This window comes from Thermobia domestica, chromosome 5 (genome assembly GCF_964235325.1).
Source record: "Thermobia domestica chromosome 5, izTheDome1.hap1.1, whole genome shotgun sequence".
NCBI classification, from domain to species: Eukaryota; Metazoa; Arthropoda; class Insecta; order Zygentoma; family Lepismatidae; genus Thermobia; species Thermobia domestica.
In genome coordinates, this window is record NC_137458.1 from 252,235,646 (window position 1) to 252,262,996 (window position 27,351).

Here is a 27,351-nt window from a genome sequence, read left to right on the forward strand (position 1 = left end):
CCGTCCTTCCGGTCCGTCCGTTCGGCACACTTTTATATGCACTCGCCTAGAGGCCATACCGTTCAACTTATCTACACCAAATTTTAAACGTAGGGTTTACTTAGTATTCTTACAGGAGCTTTTCCATTTTTTCCTACCACCTAAAATAAGTGTGGTTTACAAACAGCCGAAAATCGAAAAACGCTATTTTCTCAAAAATGGTTTTAACAATTTTGTTTATTTTTCATTAATCAATATTTAATTAACAACCCTATATTGCAGTATCAGATATTTCTCTTAGAAAAATTTACAAGGGGTAGTTTATTCTTGGAGGTGACTTTTTCTCGACGATTTTCTCAGAAAAGACCCTGGCGAATTTTGTACACACTTCATAAATAAATATTTGACCTTACAACATTGTATAAGTCAATTGACCTGAAAAATATATGAGTAGTAGTTTATTCTTGGACTTGAATTTATTCTCAGTGAGTTTCTCAAACACGACCAGTTGGCAACCCTGTATCTCGACAACGAAGCTGAATTCGAAAACTGCAAGAGGACCATTTGTCTCCTTTTGATGTCACGAATCACCTCCCGAAGTTTGTGGACATCTTTCAGGTTCACCCTTAATGAAGCTTCTTTTCGAAAAGTTAACTATTAACTTTAGGCATTGTTTATCTTTTTTTAAATCACAAATGTTGTTATTAATTTTAAGGCAGAGAACTACTTCTGAGAGAATAGATCTTGAAAGATAATATTAAAACTTAGACTTTTGTTTTCGAGACATTCCAGACAAGACGAGACATTTTACAAGCTAAATCGTATCCAAAACATTTGCCTCGTATTATCTTGGATGTCACAAAGCGCGTCTTGTCTCTTTCTCGAGACATGTCTTATCTCGTGCGCATTCGTTAACACTTGGAAAGGATTATCTTTCTACTCAAAGCATCGTTTTTATAATGGTTTCATATTTATGATAATTGCTGTCCACATAAATTACAGTCCTTTCAGTTGAATTAATTTTTATTATTATTATTATTGAAATTGCAATATCTAGTTTAATGTTGGTCGATTATGCACCTACGCTAAGGGAGAATGATGATGAATGAAATGGTGAAATGAAGAAAGTGGGAGGAAAATGGAAAATCTCAAGAAAACACATACCCATGCACACGGTATTTGTCCACCTCAAATTTCACTTGGCGCGAAGTGGAATCGAGCCACGGACCCCATGCACCAAAGGTGAATGCTCTATTATTATTATTATTATTATTAATAATAATAATAATAATAATAATAATAATAATAATAATAATAATAATAATAATAATAATAATAATAATAATAATTGTAGCGAGCTCAACGTGTTTCAACCGTTCGACTTAACCAACGTTTGGGTGCCTATTCGTTCGTCGGCTCCATGAGAACTTCTCATAAAAGACATTTCATTTTAATGAAACTAGTAAGTGCCTTCTTTTAGCTCTGCGAAGTAACTATTGCTTGGAATATGAATCTGCAAAACATACGAGGTAAAATTAACCAAATGGTGCAAGTTTCCACTTATATATACAAAACAATTTTGCAATATCAACTACGTGAATCTTGTCCCATAAAGAAGCCGAAACCCCTACACCGAAGAGCCCTCCGAGATTTGATCATTGTCCACAGGGACTGAAATTGTCATTTGAAGCCAAGGCTTTAATATGAAGCCAATAATTTCTTTAAAATAGACGGAAAATTCGGAAGTTATAAGCATTTTCATATTTTTGCCTTTTCTTATAAGGGAGCCGTAGCCCCCTATACTGAAGAGCCCCCCCCCCGGAGATTTGATCATTGTCCACTCGGACTGAATTTGTCATTTCAAACCAACACTTTAATACGAAGCAAAATATTTCTTTAAAATAGACGAAAAATTCGAAAGTTATAAACATGTTAATAATTTTGCCTTTTCTCATAAGGGGGCCGTATTAGCCTACACTGAAGAGCCCCACGAGATTTGATGATTGACCACTTGGACTGAAATTCTCATTTGAAACCATAACTTTTAATATGAAGCCAAAAATTAAACTTTTACATCAATTTAAACTGACTGGGTTCCGGTTCCCCCCACTATTGTTTAGTTTAGTTAAGTGGTAATTTGTGACAGCTTCACATCATCAAAAGAATGTTTCACTTCAACTCCCCTCCCCCAGGAGTTCGTGCTGGATCCACCACTGGAATCAATAGACACTCTTCCTATTCTTTTTGTCACCCTTGATTGTGTAGGGGCTCCCTCGTACAAATAAAGAAGCGGTAATATTACAATCAAGGGGCGCTATATATTAGGTATTTTTTTAGTTACCTACCCCTAACCGCACAGGGCCATCTTTCGTAGAATAAAAAATATTACGTGATATTCCAATCATGAAAGGGGAGAGGATGCTGTAAATATATTTCTTATTCATTTTGTCTGTCCTGCTTATCAAAAATTATTTCTGTTGGAAGGGTACTGAAATGAGAGGGGCAAAATAAAAAGTCGTACCCCCTCCTACATGGTTGCTCAAATAAGTACTAAAGAAATCATTTTAAACTAAGATATTTAAGATTTAAACTAGGAAACTAAGATATCCTTACATTATGTAAGGATGGCATATTCAGGATTATTATTATTATTATTATTATTATTATTATTATTATTATTATTATTATTATTATTATTATTATTATTATTATTATTTGAATGTTTTTGGAGCACCGAAATTTTGTGAGACGAACAGTGATATGTAGAGGTTTAAGATGGGTGGTCATAGAGGAGGAAAAACCAGGATTTTTCTCTGTCTGACTCTCTAACGTAAAGATTATGTGTTGAAGGTAAGAAGCATCATCATTCTACAATAGGTTGCTTTTACGTAGAATATCAATTACTTGAGTTCTCCTCCTTCGGTCTACTTACCTTATGTAGTAAATTCAAAACAATTTCAATTCAATACAAATACATTGTAAAACTTTTCCGTAATTAAACATCTAGGGAAAATTAAACATTTAATAGGGACATCTGTTATCAAAATATCCAAACACGTAGATAGAAGAGTATCTAGTGAGAAATATTGTGAAACTTTATAAAATTCTCCAAATTAGAATTAACATTTACTGGGAAACATTCGTTATGCGCCAGCGAGCATATGGTGAGCAGTGAGCACAGGGGAAATAATTACGAAACTGTTTGCAAACAAAATTAGGGACGCTAATGCAAGTGCGACAACGGCATTTTTTTCTTTTTTTGGTATCGTCATGAGTTTTACACATACGTTACAATTTAATTCTTTCCCACATAAAAAAATAAATAAAATAACCGTAGTGTAGAGATAAAAATGACAACGGCACTTCCGTGGGATCGAACCCGCTACCTTCAGCATACAGACTCATTGCTTTAACTAACTGAGCTATTTGTTTTTTTACGTGAACTGAGCCTGTTCCGGTAAAGACCATATTTCATTACGATCGTCATACCAATTCGTCCTTTTCCATAGATAATTTCCACTATTTGCTCTATCTTTATGTTAATACTTAGCATATATTCATATATTTGGAGTTTGCAGATAATGCATATAATAAGACATACTAGAAATATTCGTTAAAAGTTTAGTTTGTAGATTTAATCCACATTTCTCTCAATGACATAGATGTCGCTGCTTCGTGTTGAAATGCAGAATTCCCTCGTGTTCTTGAAAATTTCCCACTTTAGCAGAGTTGGTAATTCTCGAGATTTCTGTCGATTTAATGTTTTTTGCTTCTAATTTCTTTATTTTAAGCTAATATCTAACACAAATATTAAAAACGGGTTTGTTATTAACCTGTCCTGCTGGGGAAACCTTCCGAAATTTCGAACATATAAAGAAAACGGAGATATTTTCAAAAAAACTTCAAAATAAAGAGACGCGTCATTTATTTTGCTCATGGTAGTACCTACTAACCGATTTACTCAGTTCATCGTATCCAAGGTTGAACGATAATATATTTTGTCACTACACTTATAAAAAACAACGCTACAGTTCACTACTTCCAATGGGCATCCGTTGACTGTAATCGGGACTTAATGCACTGAAATAACTTCCATAATAAGTATAAGTTAATCAGGGATCTAACAATAGTTGACCAAATCAGCTAAAACCGAACTTATCGATTTTATGTCAATTTTTCAAAACAGTGATCAAAAACGTTCAATAATAATGTTCAATAAAATTCGTTTCCAGGTACGCGTACCGATCTGAATGGATGATACCTCGTCTAAACGTCAAGTGCCCTGTCTCTACACTGACACGGTACCATTCCGATTTGGTGAATTCAATCGCTGAAAACGATTGCTAACACTGGATGCAACACCAAAAGATACAGAGGAAAAGAAGGTGTTTAGTGACAGATCGTATACAGGGTGGGAGATCAAATGAGGGCAAAATGCGAAGATAGAACGTAGAAAATGCCTAGCAATGCCATGTTAACCTTGAAACAAGCAGAGAGATTGAGGTCAAAGGTTGGATATGAGGAATGCATGTACAGCTCCACTGATTGCGCGTAATGTAAATCATAGGAGAGATCTGAAAAGCCACCATGTTGGACTTAACGCAAGCAGAATATACGGGAAAAGGGTTATGTGACATATGGCTTTTGACGCACACCGTCTATTGAAATCAATAGTGAGACCTCTGTAACAGGACGCGTTTCACGCTATGGCAATGTATCAATACTGTCGTAAAGTTGACCTGAATGAGGAACTAGAGGCCCTGTAGAACGGCCTGTGAGCACGTTGTATGCACAAGAGGTTGAAAGAGATGGAATCAAATCCTGGAACATCAAGAAGAATGTTTACAAAGTTCAACGGAATGAGATGTAGTTCCACTGGATGACTGCTGGAGTGGTGCCTTGAACAAAGACACCTTAATGACCTCCAACAAAACGTGTCGTTTGCAACACTGGCGACTCTTCTCAAAACCAGTTACATACAATTGGCAGTTTAAACACTATTCACATTACGCCTATTCAGTGGAGCTCTACATGTATTTCTCATACCCAGCATTTGACCTGAATCTCTCTACTCGTTTCAAAATTAACGTGGCATTTTTAGATATTTTCTACGTTCTATCTTCGCACTTTGCCCTCACTTATCTCCCACCCTATATACGGTCTGCTACTAAACACCCTCTTTTTCTCTGTTTCTTTTGATGCTGAATCCAGTGCTAACAATCATTTTCAGCAACTGAATTCACCAAATCAGAATGGTCCCTTGTGAGTTTTAGTTTTCATTCGGGTCTATTAGCCAGAATTTGGTTGACTCACCTCGTGGTATGAGCATTGTATGTAGGTCCAGAAAGTGAATTCACATGTGACTGTGTTTATATTTGGTTTTCTCTCATGTGACGCAATTCCATATCATGGTATTTATAACAATTTGTTCTGTATTGAATTCCCCTTAATTTTGTAGCCCGGATTGTATTCTTTTTACTTGTTAATGAAATATTGTCACCCTCTTGTTAGTGTCATTTCTGATTGTCTAGAGTAGTTCTCTTGCTTGATGGTGCCTCTTACGTTAGTGGCAAGCAGAATTACAAGTTTTCTGCTTCCAGAGAAGTCAAAGATCCTTGACATAATACATTTGACATAAATATAAATATCATTTACATGAAGTAAAGAATCTATACATTGTCAAGTGTTATTACTATCGTAATGCATCTTGTTACGGTAATCAGAACCTATTATATAGGTAGAACTTCACAAGTTATTTGGAGTCACATCAACTTTATTCCCCAAATGACAAGTTGTCCAGCAGAGGAAGGCATCTTCTGCCATCTCTCTTACAGTATATTAGATTAATTATTATGTAATTAGCTGTATTAGCTTCCCGACACGATATCTAATCGTAATAAAGATAGGAGTCACGCGGTAAAATGTATTTACTACCTGCCGGTATTTCCGAGAGATCAAAATATTTACTTATGATTATTTTAACATTAGATTTTCAAATAATGATGTCAAGGTTGAATAAGGCTTGGTTTTGGGCGAAACGCTTGCAAGACTTACTGTCAAAATTTTCCGTACATTTCATTTTCCTCTAGATGTACCTGAACGTAGGTTAAAACTAGGTCTATTACTCTGAAGATTGAAAATATTACTCTGAATGCTGAGAACAATACAAACTGGTAAGCTAGCAAGAAGTGTAAGAAACTCCAAGAATTATTCTCTAGAAGATGGTTCTACAGCTAGGAGTATAGGCTTTCCGTGGTCTTTCTTATATCCGAATACAAACTTAGGGTTGGATACCTAGAGTTCACTGACCTCATAGTTTCGCTATTTGTCAGCTATACATGACTGAATATTAGTTGAGTTTAAAAAAAAAAAGATTCAAATATTTTTTTTCGAATCTCAACATCAGAATATTTTATTTCTACCTGTCTATGATGGTCTGACATTGAATGACCACATTGTGAATTTAAATAACAATTTATTGTACTCCCCAAAGAGATAAAAGTGCCATAAGTAAAGAAATAGTAATTACACATAACTTAAACACTAAAATAATTTGCATTTTGATATGCAAACTTAAAAGAAAATATTTAAAATCAAGTTGAGTTAACTTGTTCACTACACATGGTTATTTCCTTTAGGCTAGAAGAGATGATTGATAAATTGAATTGAATAATGATTAAATAATTGATCTAATAACGATGTGCGAGGAAATGGATGAACTCCGAGAAAACGCACTGAAACAATTCTGCTCATCACAAAATAACATTGCCTTTGATCGAATTTAGGAACCATCGCACCAGAGGTGAGCACTCCTACACTTAACTGTCCTGCCCCTGTTTCTTGTTATAATAATAATAATAATAATAATAATAATAATAATAATAATAATAATAATAATAATAATAATAATAATCGAGGATTAATAAACTGTGCAATCTACAAGGTGTACAACTTTGCTCCCTCCGTTTTCTGATAGATGGCTACAACGGTAAGTAGCGGTCGAAATAAACAGATCGCAGACGTCTGGCAGTTAGCTTGGACCTCTGTCAACATAACCTCATTCAAGCCTTAGTCGATTTGTGTGTACATCGTAAAGTTGTTCTCGATTGAAAATGTCAGGTTACGAGCCAAATTCTCGCCATTTGTGGGAGGTTCTACTTTTTTGTTTCAACATATGAAGAAAACTGCGGCTGAGTCTAATCGAATGCTCTCAAGTACTTATGGTGAGGACGATATTAGTGAGAGAACGGTGACTTTAACGTCGAAGACCGACGTAGTGGTGGAAGACAGAAAGTTTTCGAAGATGCAGAATTGGAGACATTGCTGAGTGAAGACTCGCGTCAAACTCAAGAAGAATTGGCACGATCATTGGGAGTACTCAGCAAGCCATTTCAAAACGGCTCAAAGCCATGGGTATGATTCAGAAAGAAGGAACTTGGGTCCCGGATGAGTTGAAACCAAGAGACGTTGAGCAGCGTTTGTGTGTTTGTGAACAGTTGCTTCAGAGGCAAAAACGGAAGTGATTTCTGCATCGCATTGGGACCGGGGACGAAAAATGAGTTTATTACGATAACCCTAAACGCAAAAAATCATGGGGATATCCCGGCCATGCTTCCACGTCGACGGCCAAACCAAATATTCATGGCTCCAAGATCATGCTCTGCATTTGGTGGGATCAGCTCGGCGTCGTTTACTATGAGCTGTTAAAACCAAATGAAACAACCACAGGTGATCGTTATCGAACACAAGTAATGCCTTTGAGCTGAGCATTAAAGGACAAACAGCCGCAATACAGCGAGAGGCACGACAATGTGATTGTGCAGCACGACAACGCTCGACCCCACGTTGCAAAAGTGGTCAAAACGTACTTGGAAACTTTAAGATGGGAAGTCCTACCCCACCCGCCGTACTCTCCAGACATCGCTCCCTCTAATTATCACCTGTTTCGATCAATGGCGCATGACATGGCTGACCAACACTTCCGATCTTATGAAGAAGTCAAAAAGAGGATCGATTCGTGGATCGCCTTCAAAAATATAACATTTTTTCGACGCGGCATTCGTATGCTGCCCGAAAGATGGGAGGAAGTAGTGGCCAGCGATGGACAATACTTCGAATAATGCCTCGGTAAGCAATTTGTTTCATTAAAGCGTCATATTTTGGGGGAAAAAACGGCGGAAGCAAAGTTGTACACCTTGTATAAGTATTATTCTCTACTAATTAATTATTATCTAATGAATGTCACGGGCTGTAATAGATCTATCTCTATTATACTACTTAATAATTTGAATCCAAATTACAATTATTGCATTCTAAATTCAAAATATCTATGCTGCGTGATAATAGCCAGATATGTTTACATTTGAAACTAGAATTAAGTTTTAATTCCAGTCTTCACTCTCCAGGTAGTTTTCTTGTTCGTTTTCCTAGTAAATGGAAATTGTATGAATAGTGAATGATACTCCATAATGATGGTCAACAAAGAAAATTGAAACAAACGTTTGGATCATCAACATATCCGAAACAGTTTCCAGATTACGACTAAAATTACGATTACAATACGTTTTGGATGTCGATTTACAATATGGAACTATGTTTTGTTAAATTTATGGAAGAATTGTGTCACATTATTTTAAAAGAACTTCGTGTAATCAAAACATCTGGAGACATTACCTCTGAGATACGTATTAACATAGAAATACATGTTCCAAAATAAAAGGTTTTAGCAGGAAAGCAGGGAATTGTGCGTAAGAAAATTATTACAAAGTGAAATGGAGTGAAGTAGCCTACACCAGTGATGGCCAACTTCTTTAAAGTAAGGGTCTGCATCATAGAGATTTCTATGTGGGGAGGGTCGCAACTTCATATGATACCGGTACTTTACGTTTAAAATATATTGTTATGACACCCTTGCCCAGAAATCGTCGAATTTACGGGTGTCTATTAAGACATCCACAATCAAGACACAGCCATCGATACACCGACATTTCGTTACTCATACTGAAGTGACACTGACTCAAAAGACAACTAAAGACAATGTAATTCTTGAGGAAATATTCCGCAATTCTGAAGTATGCTGATATAATGCACCAGTTTCCGACACAGACTGAGTTGCGAGGTTCTCAACGGCGAAATCCCTCGAACTAGTCTTAAAAACTCTTTTTGCTCCAAAAATATCCTTATACTCGAGACTGTGGTCCACCATCCCTTATTACGAAATTGTGTTCCAGCATACAGTCAAACTTCTTGAGAATGCAGAATTTTCTCGTAATTTGTGGACTTGTGTTTAACACTATCATGTATGGTAAAGAAATCGAAAGTAGGTCTCGTTATGAAAAGTATCACCTTCAAAGTGGGACAAGTGGGACAAGTGGGACCTTTTATTTTAATGTTGATCACTTTACAGCAGAAACTGTAATAGATAGGAGAAGAGTTACCCCTAATCGATTAAGCATCCCAAGAATATATCGTCCCTCTCGAGAGAAAAGGGCGTATCTTATTTTCTTAACTTTTTCAGGAGACAATTTTAAACCTTTTCTAATTATTTTTTCTATCATCTTATTTCAAAATTTAGTTTGATATCCACCGTGTCAGGTATGTAACTTACGAGATCAAATTAAATTTTAATAGAACGCGATAAAATAAACTTTATGATAACATCTTTAAACTTGTCTCCTGAAAAGTTGAAAAATAGAAATACGACCCTTTGTCTCAAGAAGGACGATATTTAAACTTCATTTTCATCTCTCTACTAAAACCGGAACAGATAGAAAATCCGCTACATCTTCTGGTTTCAAAATTGATCTAAAAGAGCAAACATGATAAGAAATAGCTGAAGTGGTTTCTTTAGAATGGATGTAGCCTTTTTAAGAATAGGAATTATCTTCTGCCTTAATCATCTAATTAAACTGGAAGTGGCAAAATTTAATCACTTCCGTTTCTGTCGTTTTCCGCTATAGACTAAAAACGGTAATTGTTCACGAGAAATTGTTTTCTTCAATCACTGAAACCTCTCAATGACGTATTCCTTCTCCACTCTGATCCCTCTACAAAAAATCAAAAGTGATCGAAATTTATTACCACTTCCGGTTTCAATATTAACTGAGAAAATAACACGTCATACAAACCAAATTTCTACACGTAATGTGCACGTGACACTGCTAGTTAATTACTAAATAAGCTCTTGTTTCCTTATTTCAAAAATCATTCACAATAATCACCCATTTTACTCGCATTATTTATCTCTCGATTATTGTGGTTATTTTCGAAGCTACAATAACCGGTATAATCGAAGTATCCCGGTAATATCTTCCGGGAAAGCTGCTGTTAATGTATAATACTGTACATATCAAACATAATGAATATATATTTGCTCTTCCGGTCTTACTGGGAGTTGTCATCAGTGTTTAATTCGTATCTTTTCAGCTTTTGTTTGTAATTTGCATCGCAGTTTCCAGTGCTGCTCCACAAGATGGACCAAAAGAGCTTATCAAGGACAAAGATAAGGAACCAGAAATTCCTATCATAAGTCAAGAGACAGAAGTCAATATTGATGGAACCTATAAATATAGGTAAGTAGTAAGTCATTATCATCATCTTAAGTAGTCTGAAATTAGGGACAGGTCATTTGCCTCAGATTGAGACCCTATGGTCTTCATATTATTTTTTTCGACTTGACGTGAAAGTCGGGTCCATGAATTGTGGTCTTTACCTCATTTTCTTTCCTCTATATGCCCTATTACGTTCAGAGCTTAAATTCTAATACGATCCGCGGAGCGTGGGGATTAATCAAATTTTAATCGTGAGGCGTGCCTTAAAAAATGGTGTCGCGCAGTCCCATAGTGTGTGTCGCTAAGGTTTACAATTTAAAAATTATAAATCATTCAATGATTTGTTAATTTTAAGACAGACTACCAGAGGTAGGAACAATGCTCAGCAGTATAGGCTACAGCATCAACAGTTCATAGAACAGTACTACTTGCACTACTGTTACTTATTATTATTATTATTAATAATAATAATAATAATAATAATAATAATAATAATAATAATAATAATAATAATAATAATAATAATAATAATAATAATAATAATAATAATAATGATAATAATAATAATAATCAAAAGAGTATTTCGGAATGCTGTGGGTGTTTAAATAAGTGTCACCAGTCAAAAAAGATTGGGAACCACTGTCCTAAATCATGTAATAATAGGGTTGCCATTCGTCCCGGAAAATATTTCTCGAGACTCTTAAATACCCCGGATTTCAGGGAAGAAGAAAGGAAGGGAATACGATAATTTACTTTTCTCACAGGATTAGGTATATACAGGTTCGTATTCACGGTGGATTTAGGGGGCCGACCCCTTAAGTTTTTTCTGCCTCCCTAAAATTTTCACGGTAGGCTTGCAAATGAACTATAATATGGTTGGATCGTGCCCCCCTAATTTCTAGCTGGTCCCCCCTACAGTTTTGGTCTGGCTACTGGCCTGGGTATATAATTAATTGTTCTCTTCAATTTCTGAGTATGGCAATTCAAAAGTTGAAAGAAAAAACTTGAATACATAAAACGTGGATTTAATTAAGTTCACGATTTAACTACTTTGACATTGAAAGAGGATTCGTTTCATTGGACTAGGGACAAAAGGTTTTACTCCTCAATCTTATTGTTATCTTTAGTACTCTGTTTCAATCTGCATTTTGCTTCTGAAATATTTTACTCAATAATCCCTGACCTTTAGTAGGGAGGAGAAGATCTACTCAAATAACTAAAAACGTGATTACAACTTGAACATCTAATGGAAGAAAGTAAATTAGTATATAACACTTCATTTTAAGCAGTTCAAAGATTCTCGTAATTTAGTAGCGTCCCGGATTTTCACTTCTGAAATATAGCAACCCTATACAACCCACTACTTCTATGTAGTATTGAACGGTTATTATTCTGCACCTCAAAAGACAATAAGTAATTGAAAAACACTTCCACCCATAATTTCTAGGTTGTTTTTATATGAGAAAGAGTACAGATGAAGTGTAAGATCAAATTTCCATATTACATCAATCCATTTTAGATGTATAGCTTCCATATTTCCATGTTATGAGTATAGTTTTATTGAGAAAATGTACAAATATATGTTGAGTTAGGAAGTTTTTGGGGAGGGGGTCGGAACCCGGTGGACCCCTCAGTAAATCGAAAGAGTTCATCTCGTGGATTAATAAAAAAGCATTAAAGATCAACTGGAAATGTTCCCTTTTGAAAAATAAGCTCCTTAAATTACATACGAAGAATGTTCTTAGTTTATCGTAGTAAAAAATAATCCTAAAAGTAAAAATAAATTCACCGGTAATTTATTTGTCTTCTTGGTTTTAATAACTTAAAAAAAAATGTTGTGTTTCGTGAATTGCGAGAGTAAGAAGCGAGACAAGAGATTAAATTATTCAATCGGTCAATAAATTTGATATAAGTCTAAAATAATGACATTTCACAACGGTATATAGAGTCTAATGGAATTAGCACTTTAATCAAGAAGACGCATCCCAGCCTATTCTTTGCGACTTTTCAACTGTTTTTCTTTAGTATTGTTTGAGACTTTCACATCCTTGTTCAGAGTAAAAATGTCTAAATTTGTTGATTCTTAATATACGTACTATATTTACATTCATAAATAACATGATGGCAAAAACAGGCAAACATGTTGCAAATAAAATAAACTAGAAAAGAGGCTGATGCAATAGCTTAGATTGGAACAAGGTCTCAAAGAAAACATTACTTTCTATTGACCATAGTTCGCACCACGTACATCTCATCACATTTCTTTGACATTTTCTAGCTTGTCCTTGTCTCTGCTATTCTATTTATCTTCAGGTAAGTTGTGATGTCGGTGTTCTATTGGCCAGTACATAAATAATAACAAAGGGCATAAATTGCAATGACTTTAAAATCAGCCACATAACTTGTAGCTTATAATTATTATACCCGTAATATTGTAAAGTTAATATTGCTAAGATTGTTCGTTATTACTATTACTATTTTATTGTGCTATTGAAATTAAATTAGACAGAATCTTTCAGTTTTACTTTACGCGAATATATTCTCTAGGATGAAGGTGACGGATTATTATTAAAGAAATTTTGAAAAATGATGGAATGCGAATGTAGGAGGAAACAGAATAACCTCGTGAAAACTCATGAACATGCTATATTGTTCACAACAAACTTACCTTACCTGTGATCGAACCAGGGCCCCCTCGGACCAGATTTGATTGCTCTACCACTGTGAGCTACTATATCCCCTGAGGTCCCTTGTGGTTAAGCGGTTAGCATACGGGTCTTGGGAAACCCGACTTAGACTCCCGGTGGGAGCCCATGTGGTTTGGATCCCATGTTAATCTGTAGGTTCACGCCTCATATAACTTTGCTGCTGAAATGGATGCTAGACCTAAAATCAAATCAAATCAAACCACCGTGTCTCCAATTAGGCTATTCTAATACATTCTTAAGTATTGTATATTACTATAGAGTGATTATAAATTGTACTGCTGTCTACATAGGTTCCAGCATTCTTAAAATACTTCCTCAAAAATTTCACTGAGCCCTTTTGACTTTTCTATAACATGTGAGGACTCGGAACACAGGATCTTGAAGTTATTTTAAATCCGCTTTTTACCATTTCACGGAGATAATTCAGACTCCACTCTCAATAACATTATATACTTAGTTTCAAGTGTTTCTTAGAAAGAAAAATTGATTAATTACTAAAATTGATTAATTTATTCTTCCATTCCTGATTCTGTGAAACATATAATTTAATTAGTTGTGTGAGAATATTGCATAATAAATTATCTCTTCTTGTTTCCCGCTTTAAGAAAAACGTTAAAAATATGATTCGATACCGTGTTTAAAGACATTACGAAGGTAAAATTTCAAACTTATGAACAGTTCTGGCCACACTTAACCGCCCCAGGTTTCACCAGATTTGCATTTGGCAAAGTCCATGCAAAGTCATAATATAAACAACTTATGATTTTGATCCTAATTGTGCCTCTTCACGGCCAAGCAGCAACCTGCAGGCTGTCTCTTCTTGTAGGCTGGGGCTCGATTTACGGTGGAGCTACTAGTCTTGGATGTCAATTCGAGTAGTGGTAAAGATTTCACTTTAAACAGTAGACTTTGTGTGGTTTTTGAATGACGTGCTGATTTCCCGTTCATGAATTTCAGTATTTTAGCTCTAAAGGATAATGTTGTTGTTGTGGATTTTGCCTGCAAACACTGGTCAGTTGTAGAGCGTTCACCTTCGGTGCTTGGGATCCCTGGTTCGATTCCAGCTCGCGCCGTGTGGATTTTGTGGTGGACAAACCCCGTGCTCGTGGGTTTTCTCGGTGTTCCCCGTTTCCTCCCGCTTTCTTAATTTCACTATTTCATTCATTTCTCATCATCACCGTCTCCTTTAGCATAACCGGCATAAGCGTGTGACGTAAAACGTAAAGATTTCATTTCATTTTCAAATTCAATCACAGGAGAATGAGATAATTATATTTCGTCGCCTGAGATTCAACACCGCATATCTCCAATTTTGGCGAATTTGAGTTTTTGATACCTTTAGGATCTTCATATGATTGTGCACAATCTGGTTAAGTAGTACACCTATATCACGACAAATGGCTCTGTTATTCCCTTAAAAGTAATACCGCGTATAATGAGGCTAAAGCTAGTTTTCAAACAGTTTTTTGTCTCTCCTGTAAAGTTGGTGAAATGTTACTTACGGGGTGTTGAAACTTAGGCGACAATTTTCTAATACATATTAATCTGTATAATCTTCACTGCATTTACATCTTGTACCATTTAAGGGACACAGGATAATAGTTTGAAGTTAGACTACTACAGTAATATATGTAAAGAAGCAAATCCTGAATATAGACTGTTATTTAGTGCTAGGGAACTTTTATAAATTTTATTATTATTTTATTTTGTTAACAGTTTTCTGATGTCAAATTTCCACTAATTTCTCAAAATGGAAATATTCTTCCTTCTTCGCTAGTAACACATTGCGATAATTGTATTAAAGAATTATGCAATTAGCCATCGAGCAACTTGCCAGTGTCATATTTAGATTGTGCATATTTTCCAGGGAATATCTTTGTCAAATCTAGTACGCAATGTGCACTAATTTCGCACGAATTAAAATTATACAGAATAGCAATTAAACCACTTATCATGCATAGACACACTGAGAAAAATCCGTTATCCGGACAGTGGCATATTGTACAAACGTACGGAATCCTCTTGCTTACTACAGAAATCAGTATGGAGCATACATAATTCATATGCTACATACGCACTGCCCTTAGATATTACATCATGCCGTTGCAGGATGTCTGATATCTAACAGTCTTCCTTATATTACATACATATATGTATGTTACCTTCATCAGCTATATGTTATATACGTCCATTTGTATGTGAGATCCTTACCGGCTGTTTCATACGGAAAGTACGTACAGATGGAACACTTATTCAGAAAGTATTATAAAACCTTCGTTTTCAGTTATTGAAATTAGAAGCTGCTTTTGAAAGTGATTCACCTTACAATGAAATAGTCCGCGATTGCAAGTTTTAAATGTCCCCTTTCGATATGTAGGTCATATGAAATAGGATTTATTGCTTGATGTGGGACCCTCACCAAGCTCGGACTTAGGGCCATAAATGTTAGCCATTAGAGCATGAAAGATCACAGAATAAGCCAAAACAGAATAAAATTCATCGATAGAACACCTATAAAATAGGAGAAAAACTGTAATTTGGCATTTTTATAAACAATTAAATAGATAAGTGATAAATGTAAGATGAATTTGTTGTATGTATTCATTAATATACCTATATTTAAATATACATAATTTTGGAATAAAACAATAACTGGATAACCACTCCAGTTGCAAGTTAACTGCCCAAAATATATTTGATTTTGAGTTTAGCCTTCCGTAGCTAGGCTATATGAAACGTTGACCTATAGCTTAACCCGGGATCAGAACCACATGAGGTTCCACCGAGAATGGAACCCAGTCCTTAAGATTGAGAGGAGGGTCAAGCTTCACGCCCCTCACTATAGCACCTTAATTTGAACAGCAAGGTGCCTCTGTATCTCTTAACACAGGTTTGAACTAATCGTGATTTATACTTTTATGCAGAATCTGAACCACAGAAATTGGTTAAAATGTAATAACTTTTCTACTGGGGATCGGAACTGAGACCATGAATGAAAGGGAAACGCACCAGCAGGGAGGGTAAATAATGATAAAGATACAAATTCTTCAATTTTCTTGGGGACGCGGTGGCTCAGTGGTACAGCGTTCACCTCCGGTACTTAGGGTCCCTGGTTCGATCCGTGTGGATTTGTGGTGGACCAGCACCGTGCTCGTGGGTTTTCTCGGGGTTCTCCCGTTTCTTCCTACTTTTGCCATTCCACAATTTCATTCATTTCTCACCTTCACAGTCTCCTTTAGCCTCACTTGCATACCCGTGGGACGTAAAACTCGAAGGTTCATTTCATTTTCTTCAATTTTGTTTGACTTTTTTTAAAAAAAGTCAGAATAATTTTTACCCCTTTATTAATATTTTGGAACTTATTAAATAAAATACATTAGTGTATGTGTTGCAATATACACTGTTAATTAGCAGGTTATTGTTCATTTTTTCCTAATAGCTACATGCACAACCTTTAAGCACATTTTACTTGTATGATTTTCGGAATAAATTAAAAATAGGCTCTCCAAACTTTTATCTAATTGGCTGAGTAATTCCATAAATCTCCACCGTACATTTTTTAAAAAGTATTTGTGTCATTATAAATATTACTGCATAATAAAAATATTTCACATAATTTTCAACAGCCCAGAGTTCATGTTAAGTACAAGTTCTGTTATAGAGCTAGTGTGATTATTATTGAGGATAGTGAGGCTCTCTACCGAGTGACCCCCGCGGTTTGTGGAACTTCCGTCTCCGTTCTGGACACAGTTTCTTTCAATCCATCTCTATTAGTTTTATTAAAGAATTTGGTTTAGCTATCAAAACTCCTTTATCTATTTGTCTATTTATCCATTTACTCTATTTTAGTGGTCCTGCTCGTCTGGAAGACAAAAAAAACTTAAGAAATACTTGATGGAGTATGAACAATTATAGCCAAAATAAAGAGAGATAAAGTTAGCAATTGAGTACGTTCTTTGAGGTATTATTCAAACAGGATGTGGTAGAAATCAACTAATTCGACTTCAACATAAATCATTATAGAGCTGAAACGGTAACAGACCGAGGAATTGTTTCCTGCAGTAGATTAAACGTTCCAAGAATTCCATCTTTCCTATTTCGTTTCCCTAACACTCTTGAAAAAAGTAATCTATTACAATTTACAGTTTGAATATTGATCCATATAGAGCAAAAAACATTAAGAGGTAACGAGAACAGTTGTTCTTCAGGAGTCGATCGAGTGTTCTAAGAATAGTTACCACCTTCTCTTACTGGCACAAATAAAGTACTTCCGGTTTTATTACAAACCATACTAGATAGAAAGAAGTGGTTTTCTGCAATAGATTAAATGTTTCAAGAATTCCATCCTTCTTATTTCATTTCCATCTCGGAAGTGATAGAAATTCATTACGACTTGCAGTTCAAATATTGATCTACATAAAGCAAAAATTATAACATATAGCGAGAAAAGTTGTTTCTCCGGAATCGATCGGGTGTTCTAAAAATAGTTAAGCACCTTGTTTCAATGGAAGAAATAAAGTATTTCTGATTAATGGAAGAAATCAAGTACTTCCGATTAATGGAAGAAATCAAGTACTTCCGATTAATGGAAGAAATCAAGTACTTCCGATTAATGGAAGAAATCAAGTACTTCCGATTAATGGAAGAAATCAAGTACTTCCGATTAATGGAAGAAATCAAGTATTTCCGATTAATGGAAGAAATCAAGTACTTCCGATTAATGGAAGAAATCAAGTACTTCCGATTAATGGAAGAAATCAAGTACTTCCGATTAAGATGTTAATCGCTATAGAGTATAAACGGTATTAAATAGCGAGAAACGGTTTTTTGTACTTAATAATCGTCCCAAGACTATATTCTTCCTGCTCTTCAATCTATCTAGTAAAACCACAACTGGTGACCAAGAATATATTAGCTACAAGGAACTAAAATATAATGCTGTATAATCCACAGGATTTTTTTTCCTTAGTATATAACTGAATAACCCGACTTTTATTAAGATATATTAAAAGATAAGGAAGATAGATGTTGCACAATGAAATATATTTTTTTATTGCATTAATCAGGAAAGAAGAGGCACGTTTTGAAGGTTACAGCTAAATGTCTCCAATACTAAAGGTAGCTGTAAAGTGATATACAAGGAACAATATTAATAAAGCTGTCATTGTTTTACAATGAACCACGAAATATACAATAAAAATATATATAAATTATACTAAAAGTCGGTCAATGTCAGCACGTGGAGGTTACACTGCTTGTTTCTCTCGTACTTTAACACATGCCAAGACCATTTCCTTACACTGGTTTACATAGACTTTCTTCTTGCTAAGATATGTTTTAAAATAATGGTGTTACAAAGATGTTTAGACTTCCAAACTACGCTAAACATAAGTATCGGAAGTGTTATAGAACGGCTATATGTCCGTCAGTTTGTCCGTTCACAGGTAAAAGCTTCAGAGTTTTCAAGAAGAGCTTTTTTTTTTTTTTTTTTTTTTGTAATCAATTTAGTGTCACGAGAGTAGGTTCCATCTCATAGCCTAACACTATATTCAAACCAGAAGTGACTAAAATTAACTGTGTCCAGATTGAGCGTTCATCGTTATAGAACAAACACGGTGATAGATAGTGACAAGCAACTTTTGAAATTGATTCAGCATAGGAAAAGACAAACTACCATTTGTTCCATTTGTTAATATTGTATTTTGATACATATATAGTACATACATACATAACAATTTCTTTCACCGAAATAAAAAGAAAAATAATAGAGCCAGAAATGTTCATTTAGGCTACATTCCGATTTTCCCGAAAGCAACGTATGAGAATTTTACTCTCAGGAATGTTATCTTGTTATTCAACCCAACTAGATTTATCAACTGATATATGTTATGTTATTTGAACAATATTTTAGTTCAACAGAAATGATAATTCAAGAATTATTACTCATATACCATGTACTTTTGTCTTGCTGTTGTACTCATAACGAAAATCAGTTTCAATTCAATAAGTAGCACATGGTTCTTGTACAACATCAAGTTTTACAAATTAATTAGTTTCCCACTATTTTCTCGAAAATTACGTTTGAGATTTTATACTCATTTCAAATCATTGTCTCCAACTCAACACGATCTATCATGTGATGTATAATGCCTCATTCGGATTGGAACACATCTTGCGAAAAAATTGTATATTTCATAGCGAGATACAGGGAAGGATGGAAGGAAAGTGAGGAATAGGAAGAAAAAGAACATAACGGATAGATGATTTGAAAAGTAGAAGTAAATATTTTGAGTTAAAAGGGGAAGCTGAAGATCGAGAAAAGTGCAAGAAACGTTTCCAGATTCGAATCTAACAAAAACATTTTTTTTTAGTTGTAGGTGTTGGAAATAGGAATAATAATAATAATAATAATAATAATAATAATAATAATAATAATAATAATAATAATAATAATAATAATAATAATAATAATAATAATAATATCTGAAATTTGGCCAATTTTCCTCTTGTTAAACTATAATTCTTAAAGAAATTGTAATACAAATGTATATAGATTTAGAGAACAAAAGATGAGACATTCGGCAAACTGACAAACTTCGGCAATCCACCTCGATATAGTATCGTTGTTATATCATTATTCATGCCAGTGAGGAAGAAATCTTCAACTTTTTAAAAATAGACAGAATTTATTTATATAAAATTGTTCCAATTTTAATTTATTACATTACATTTTAACATTTAACACAAATATCTTTACACTACCGTTTAAAGGGGTAACGGTTATCACTTTAATTTCTCATATCTTTTCTTTTAGTCCTAGGTATATTGTGCAATGGTTGATTTTTCATTCAAAGGAAAATAAAAAGTGGAAATGTCCATACGAGAAATAATTTTAAAGGAGTACTTTACCATTATATTACATAACTAGAGCCAAAACAGGAAATTTATTTCTTTTTTAAAAAGGGACATGCTGTGTCCCGTTTGCAATTCTCTCTAGACATCAAATGACTTTCTTTAAAAAAAAAAACGGGGGAGGAAAAATTTCGTTAAAAATGATACCGGAGGCAACTGCGTATTTAATAAACTGTAGTTATAAAGCGCTAACATACATTGCAACTAGGGACTGATAGTTCAAATTTTATAAACTGATAGTTCAACTTAGCAATTTCATTACAATTGGCACTTGGTTTCTTAAGTTCTAAGTTCAAATTTTGTTACGTCTCACTCATCCTTAACAGTTCCAGATAATTTTTATAGCAATAGATGTTAACCGAATACTACTGTACATTAAGTAATAGAAATGTGCAAATAGGTTATATTTGATTCTGTTGGGACAAAAGACTATTTGAGTTAGCTATTGATGTTATATATAACAACAATTAAACGTGGTGTTTAGAAGACATGCTCTAATCTCGTCAACGCAAATGTAAATCTCAAGGTACTTACAAATGACTGGCTCGATAGAACCTTGTAAAGTCCCTTCATATTTTGGGAGGAATTTATAACACGTTTTAAAATATCACTACACGTATAGTTACTAGTCATCAACTTCATTTCCACATAGCTAAAAAAATAATCAATAAAAACTCGAAACTATTATGAACAGCAGCGTTATTTTAGGTTTTGCTTCTGAGATAGGTAAGATTTTCTTCCGACATAGGAGTTTCACGTTTTTTATATTTTTGTAGTCTATTAAATAAAACAACATTGATTGAAATATGACTACAAGTCAAACTAAGGAGGGAATTTCCTCCTGGCCTCCCAACATGACGCACTGATTATGTCCAGCAGGATGCTAAAATTAATATATTCCTATATGATTGATTTGTTTCTATTTCTTGTACTCATCACACTTTCATTTCACATCACATATGGTTTGTTTTTCCAATTCTCAGTAACTGAAAGATGTCTACTATTTCTAATACCCATCAGACTGTGATTTACATAATTTGCTTTATCTGTTCTCACAAGTAAAACTTCCGAAATGTAACACTGCGATTTTGATAAAATTTGGCAGGTAGATACTACATATGAAATAAACGAATACGTGTTTTTTTTTTTTATTTTCTGCGGAAAAATGATTTTAGGGGGCAAACGCCCCCACCCAAAATATTGAAAGTTGACTCCCGAAAGGCAAAAAACAAGTTAACCGAAGTCAAGGAAATTGAATACCCATATTTTAGACATAAAGTGAGTGAATACGCGTTTTTGTATTTTACTGTGAAGAACGGTTAGGTGGGGCAGGGATCCCTCCAAAACTTTCATCACGAAATATCAAAAGTGCCAGTAACAGTATGTCAGATGCGTGTAAAGGACATGAAGAATTGGAACGAAACTTTGTGTATGAACAATACGCAAAAAATAAACGAATACGTGTTTTTTTATTTTCTGCGGAAAAACGATTTTAGGGGCAAAAGTCCCAACCCAAAATTTTGAAATTTGAGTCCCAGAAGGCAATAAGAAGTGCACCAAATTGAATGACATTGTGCACAGATATTGTAGACGTAAAGTGAGATGATTGTGTTTCGTATTTTCCTGGAAAAAAGCGGTTGAGTGAGGCACGGACCTTCTAAACCGTTGATTACGAAATATCAAAAGTGCAAATAATTATACGTCAGAGGTTCTTAAAGAGTATGGAGAATTGCAACGAAACCTCGTATAGGGACAATTTGCAAAACAATAAGTGAAACGTGTTTTAATTTGTGCGGAAAAACAGTGTTGGGTCCTAAACCCCATCCGAAAAAAAGGAAATATTACCGCAATAGCGCAGGAAGGAATGGAATAGCAAATGAAATTGTGTGCAGATATTATATAGACCCTACGTAAAATAAGGCCTTTCGTGTTTCTCAAGTGTCCCTATCCATTTTGCTTCAAATTTGGCAGATCAACAGCAAACTGGAAATAAATCGACACGTGTTTTTGTTTATGGGTTAAAACATTGTAAGGGTTAAAAATGCCTCCTGAAATATTATAAAATACGCTATTCTGTTTGTGTTTGTAGTTGATTTGCCGAATTTGAAGAAATCGTATGGAGACATGACACTTGTGAAACACGAGAGGCCATATTTTACATGTCCAATATCTACATACAATTTCATTCGCTTCGGTCCACTAATTCCGCCACTCAACGCCTCGGTCCACTCGTTTCTTTTTTTATTTTTTATTTTTTATTTATTTTTTATTTTTTTATTTTATTTTATTTTATTTTATTTTTTAGGAAAATACGAAACACGTATTCCCTCATCTTACCTCTAAATAACCTATTTGTGCACATTTCATTCACTTTGTTCCACTTCTTCTTGCCTTTCTGGGTCAAATTCTAAAATTTTCTTCGGGGGCTTTTGCCCCCCAAAACGGTTTTTCCCCCCAAAATAAAAAAGTATTCGTTTATTTCTTGCCTATTGTTCATACGCAAAGTTTCGTTGCAATTCTTCATGTCTTTTACACATATCTGACATACTATTACTAGCACTTTTGATATTTCGTGATCAAAGGTTTGGAGGGTCCGTGCCCCACCCAACCGTTTTTTCCAGGAAAATTCGAAACACGTATTATCTCATGTTACGTCTGCAATATCTGTGCACAATTTTATTCACCTCGGTTCACTTGTTCTTGCCTTTCGGGTGTCAACTTTCAAAATTTTGGGTGGGGGCTTTTGCCCCCTAAAGCCGTTTTTCAGTAGAAAATATAAAACACGTATTCGATTATTTTATCTGTAGTACCTGCCTGCCAAATTTTATCAAAATTGGAGTGTTACACTTCGGAAGTGTTACTTGTCAGTAAGTGAAAGGTTTGCTTCTATTTTTAGTACTCGTCACACTGCAATTTCATAACTTACTTTTCCTATTCTCAGTAAGCGAAAGGATTTCTTCTATTTCTAATGCTCATCACACTATAATTTCATAATTTAGTTTTCCTATTCTCAATAAATGAACCGATCAGCTCTACTTTAACAGACAAGATAATCTGACGTTGTTAAAACAGTTTTGATATGAAAACATGAATTTTGACTGAAGGGTCGGTAGTTTAAGCATCCGGTCTAGAGGTCGGAGGTTTGTAAGTAGCCCAAGTATTTCAATTGTGAATACATTAGAGCACAAATACATTGCCAGCACTTCTTGATATAGGAAAATTTGATATAAAATGGCATTCTTGACCTCATGTTGGAGCACAAAAGTATGTTCTTATGTCATGCGTCTGTTTCTTGTATACCCTAATTGGTCAGTTTAAACCATTCTAAGAAGACCATGGAAGTTTACCTGGGAATTGATCATTGTCGTAATTGATTTCTACGTAAGCTTGTGTAAAAAGAATGCTTTGGAAATTAGTTATACGAAACTATTATTATTATTATTATTATTATTATTATTAAATAATTATATAATAATACTAATACTACTACTACTACTACTACTAATAATAATAATAATAATAATAATCATAATAATAAGTACAGCACAACCGTTTTATTAAGACTCTTGCACGAAGAAATTTGTCCACGACCGCGATTCTCCCTTCAGGTTAGTATGCAATATGTGCTGAGGCCAGCGTTTGTAATCGCGATACTCTTGCTTATGTTGCGCGCAGTTTTCATACTTCACTATACACCTTACTTTATCCACCTTACTTTGTGTTTCCCCGTAATTGATGCTTTAGGTACTTTTAGAATCATAGTGGATTTACAAGATTGTACTTTAAGTATGTTCCTCCATTGGTCCGTTACTCTACACGATAATATTTGAACGGAAGCTTCTATTTTTTTAATGATCTCCTTCATGGCTAAGCGGCTAGCGTACGCGTCTTTGGCGCGGGAGATCCGGGTTCAATTCCCGGCGGGAGCTCAAGTGGTTCGGAGTCCACGTTAATCAGTAGGTCCACGTCTCATATAGCCTCGCTGCTGAACGGGACGTTAAACTCAAGTCAAGTCAAGTCAAGTCAAGTGAACTCAGCTTCTGGTTTTTTTTAAGCAGAGGTCGTTAAAGATTCAATTCTTTAACATTTTCAAGGATAAAAGTGGCTCTCATGCACTGAATCCTTTAAAATCCATTCCAGTCCCTAGCTTCTATTCAACCTGCACAACAGTAAAGCATTGCTAGTTGCCTATGATAAAAATGTTATGTAGCTTTCGTTACCTCTAAAAGTTAATTACCCTTTACTTCCGCGTAATTACCTTTAGTGTATTTGCCTAAGTTCATTTTTTATTCCTCCTTTCCTAGGTCCACTTTCTGTGCTTTATTTTACGAGCTTTTCCAAGATAGTATCACGCCAAAGCATGAAGTCTCCAATTCTTCTCAGTAATGTCAAGTATTCACTCCGATTATCAAACTGCGGACGAGTAGCGGATCTAACCCGGAACCGGGGAGCATAGACCCCAGTTTCTTGAGTGACAAAAATAATTTTAGCTATTATATATATTCCTACACTATTATATATATATATATATCTATATATATATATATATATATATATATATATATATATATATACATATATATATATATATATATATATATATATATATGTGTGTGTGTGTGTGTGTGTGTGTGTGTGTGTTTAAAATTTATAGTAAACTCATGATATACCTATTGTAGTAGGGATTCTAGCTGCCTCCCCCAGTTTTTACCTTCTAGATCCACCGCTGACACCGACCTAAATGTTGGCCTACAATTTGCTTACTTGAAGATACATAACACTTTCGAAAGAAGGAGTCCTTTCTTCATATACCTTGCACAATATTTTCTTGATGGGAGATTTCATCTTACTCAGCTTTCAGCAGTGATGGTTCTAGAAGGTAAAAACGGGGGGGGGGGCAGCCGGAACCCATACTACAATAGGTATATCATGAGTTTAGTAAAAACTTTCAAAAATATATAAATAGCTTAAATTATTTTTGTCGCTCAAAAAACTGGGGCCTAAGTCCCCGGCCCTGGGCTAGACCCGCCACTGGCTTTCAGTTACGTTTGCTTATCTTTTTACTATTATTTTATGTCGTATGCTAAAATTACATTATATCTTTCTTATATACTGATAAGTTCAACCTGTAAATTCCGGCGATCTATTCTCAATAATAATAATAATAATAATAATAATAATAATAATAATAATAATAATAATAATAATAATAATAATAATAATAATAATAACGTGTAATATCTTTTTTCCAGCTATGAAACTGCAAATGGAATCAGAGCTGAAGAGTCAGGTTACCTGAAAAATCTCGGAGATCCTGAATCAGAAGCTCAAGTTGCAGAAGGTTCATTCTCCTACACGGCTCCAGACGGCAGCCTCATTGCTCTTACGTATATTGCTGATGATCAGGGTTTCCAACCTCAAGGAGAGCATCTTCCAACGCCTCCACCTATTCCACCAGCAATCCAGAAGGCTCTTGACTATCTGGCTACCCTACCGAAGACTGATGAACCATTTGTTAAAGGGTATTAAAATCAATATAATAATATACCACTCAAATCACAAACGATTAACATTGCCTTTAAAATTCATGAATAATTTGTATATAATATTTTTTTAAAATTGCTCAATAGATAGTAACTGTTGTAATTTATTTAAAAGAAAACACGATTTGTAAACTTTTTTTTTTTTTTTCAAACTACCAAAGTTGTATGCATATTTTGCAAAGTAAAAAAGCAAGAGTACAGCTATGTTGATTAATTTCTGTGCTTTACTATACCTTTTCTGGCTTTAATGATTAATCAAGTTTAAGATCTGGAAGCTAAATTCTACAGAAGAACAGCTTTAGAATCATGACAAAGAAAGTAGTATATCGGGTGTCAAGATTGTTCTATAAGTTCCAGAATTATTCCGTTGCTTTTAAATGTAAGAAGATTCATGGTAATTTCTACAGCAAGTTGAAATATTTCGCTTGTATGAAATTAACACTGCTTAGTTTTCGAAGTCAGTTATTTATAGTAGATAATCAAGTCGAACTGAAGCTCAATAAGGATACTCATTATTCGATCATTGTCGACTTCTACTTAAGGACTTCTTGGAGTGACATGCAAACAGCAACGCGGATTATATCATTCCGAGAAAGAGGAACTAAAAGGTAAGCTCTCGTAAGGAGGAACGTTATCCTGTTTCACGATATCGCTATACTTCATATTATGGCATTAGAATTTTCTTGCCTATCCAGCCAAGAGCCTCGATAGGTTCCAGTAAAATTCTCTTAATATTAATAAATTGGAGGAAGGTTTATATTTGATGCATTGACTGATAAACTGAAAAAGTAAGGTAACATCGCTGGATACAACTTTAGAAAAGCTGATTTTTTCAAGTTGTATTAGGGGCTTTCATTAGTAGATTTGGATTGCTTAAAAATATGCTAATGTTAACGATTTAGTGAGAAATTTTCATGATGTTATCTATAACATATTTGATAGGAATATTCCGCCTGAAAAGAGAAGAGCCAATGTTACAACTGCCCTTGTTGCTTCACAAAGGGAATTATTAAAAAAATAAAAACGAAAGCGAAGAATCATAGTAAATGTAGACTTACCAAATCAATTATCTTCTATAAAACATTTGACGAATTGCGTTAGATCATTACGAAAGACATCAAAACAGCATATAATTAATTTATTTAAATTCCCAAGAAAATACTAACAATAATCCTAAAGAACTTTGAAACTACTAAAAGAATAGACCTAAACATCTAGCTTTAAAGGTGGGACCTCTATCACAATGAATAAATAGCTAATACCTTTGCTCAGTGCTTTTCTTCGATATTTGTGTTCACTTTGTCAGACCCGAGTGTGACTACGGCAAACATCTTATCAAATTACGAGAATGAAATCATAGCAACGCTGTGTGTTAATGAAATCGATTTACACGAAATTGCAATTGTAATCAAAAACTATACGTCCAGAACAGCTGCAGAATCGGATGAAATACCCTCGTATATAATTAAGGGCTGTACTGGCATATTTAAATATTCAAACAATATTCTAAATATCCCTTTCAATCTCTCCATTAAAACATGCACTTTGATAAATCAAAATTTTCATTGGTCTGCCGGATACCTAAATCCAATAATAAACTGAAATTAATTACTTTAGACCTATGTGCGAAAGTATTTCTACAAAGTTTGCATAAATTAA

General features: G+C 34.5%; 1 protein-coding gene across 1 annotated transcript in view; it reads left to right on the top strand.

The window, feature by feature from the left end:
• The window catches only part of LOC145685470 (endocuticle structural glycoprotein SgAbd-4-like), a 64,057-nt gene extending 38,215 nt beyond the window's left edge, over positions 1-25,842 (top strand). The window contains exons 2-3 of the mRNA XM_081757868.1: positions 10,405-10,550; positions 25,402-25,842. Coding sequence (XP_081613994.1) covers positions 10,405-10,550; positions 25,402-25,678 — 423 coding nt within the window. The 3' untranslated portion in view covers positions 25,679-25,842. The remainder of the gene's footprint in view (positions 1-10,404; positions 10,551-25,401) is intronic.
• Positions 25,843-27,351: the final 1,509 nt, after the last annotated feature.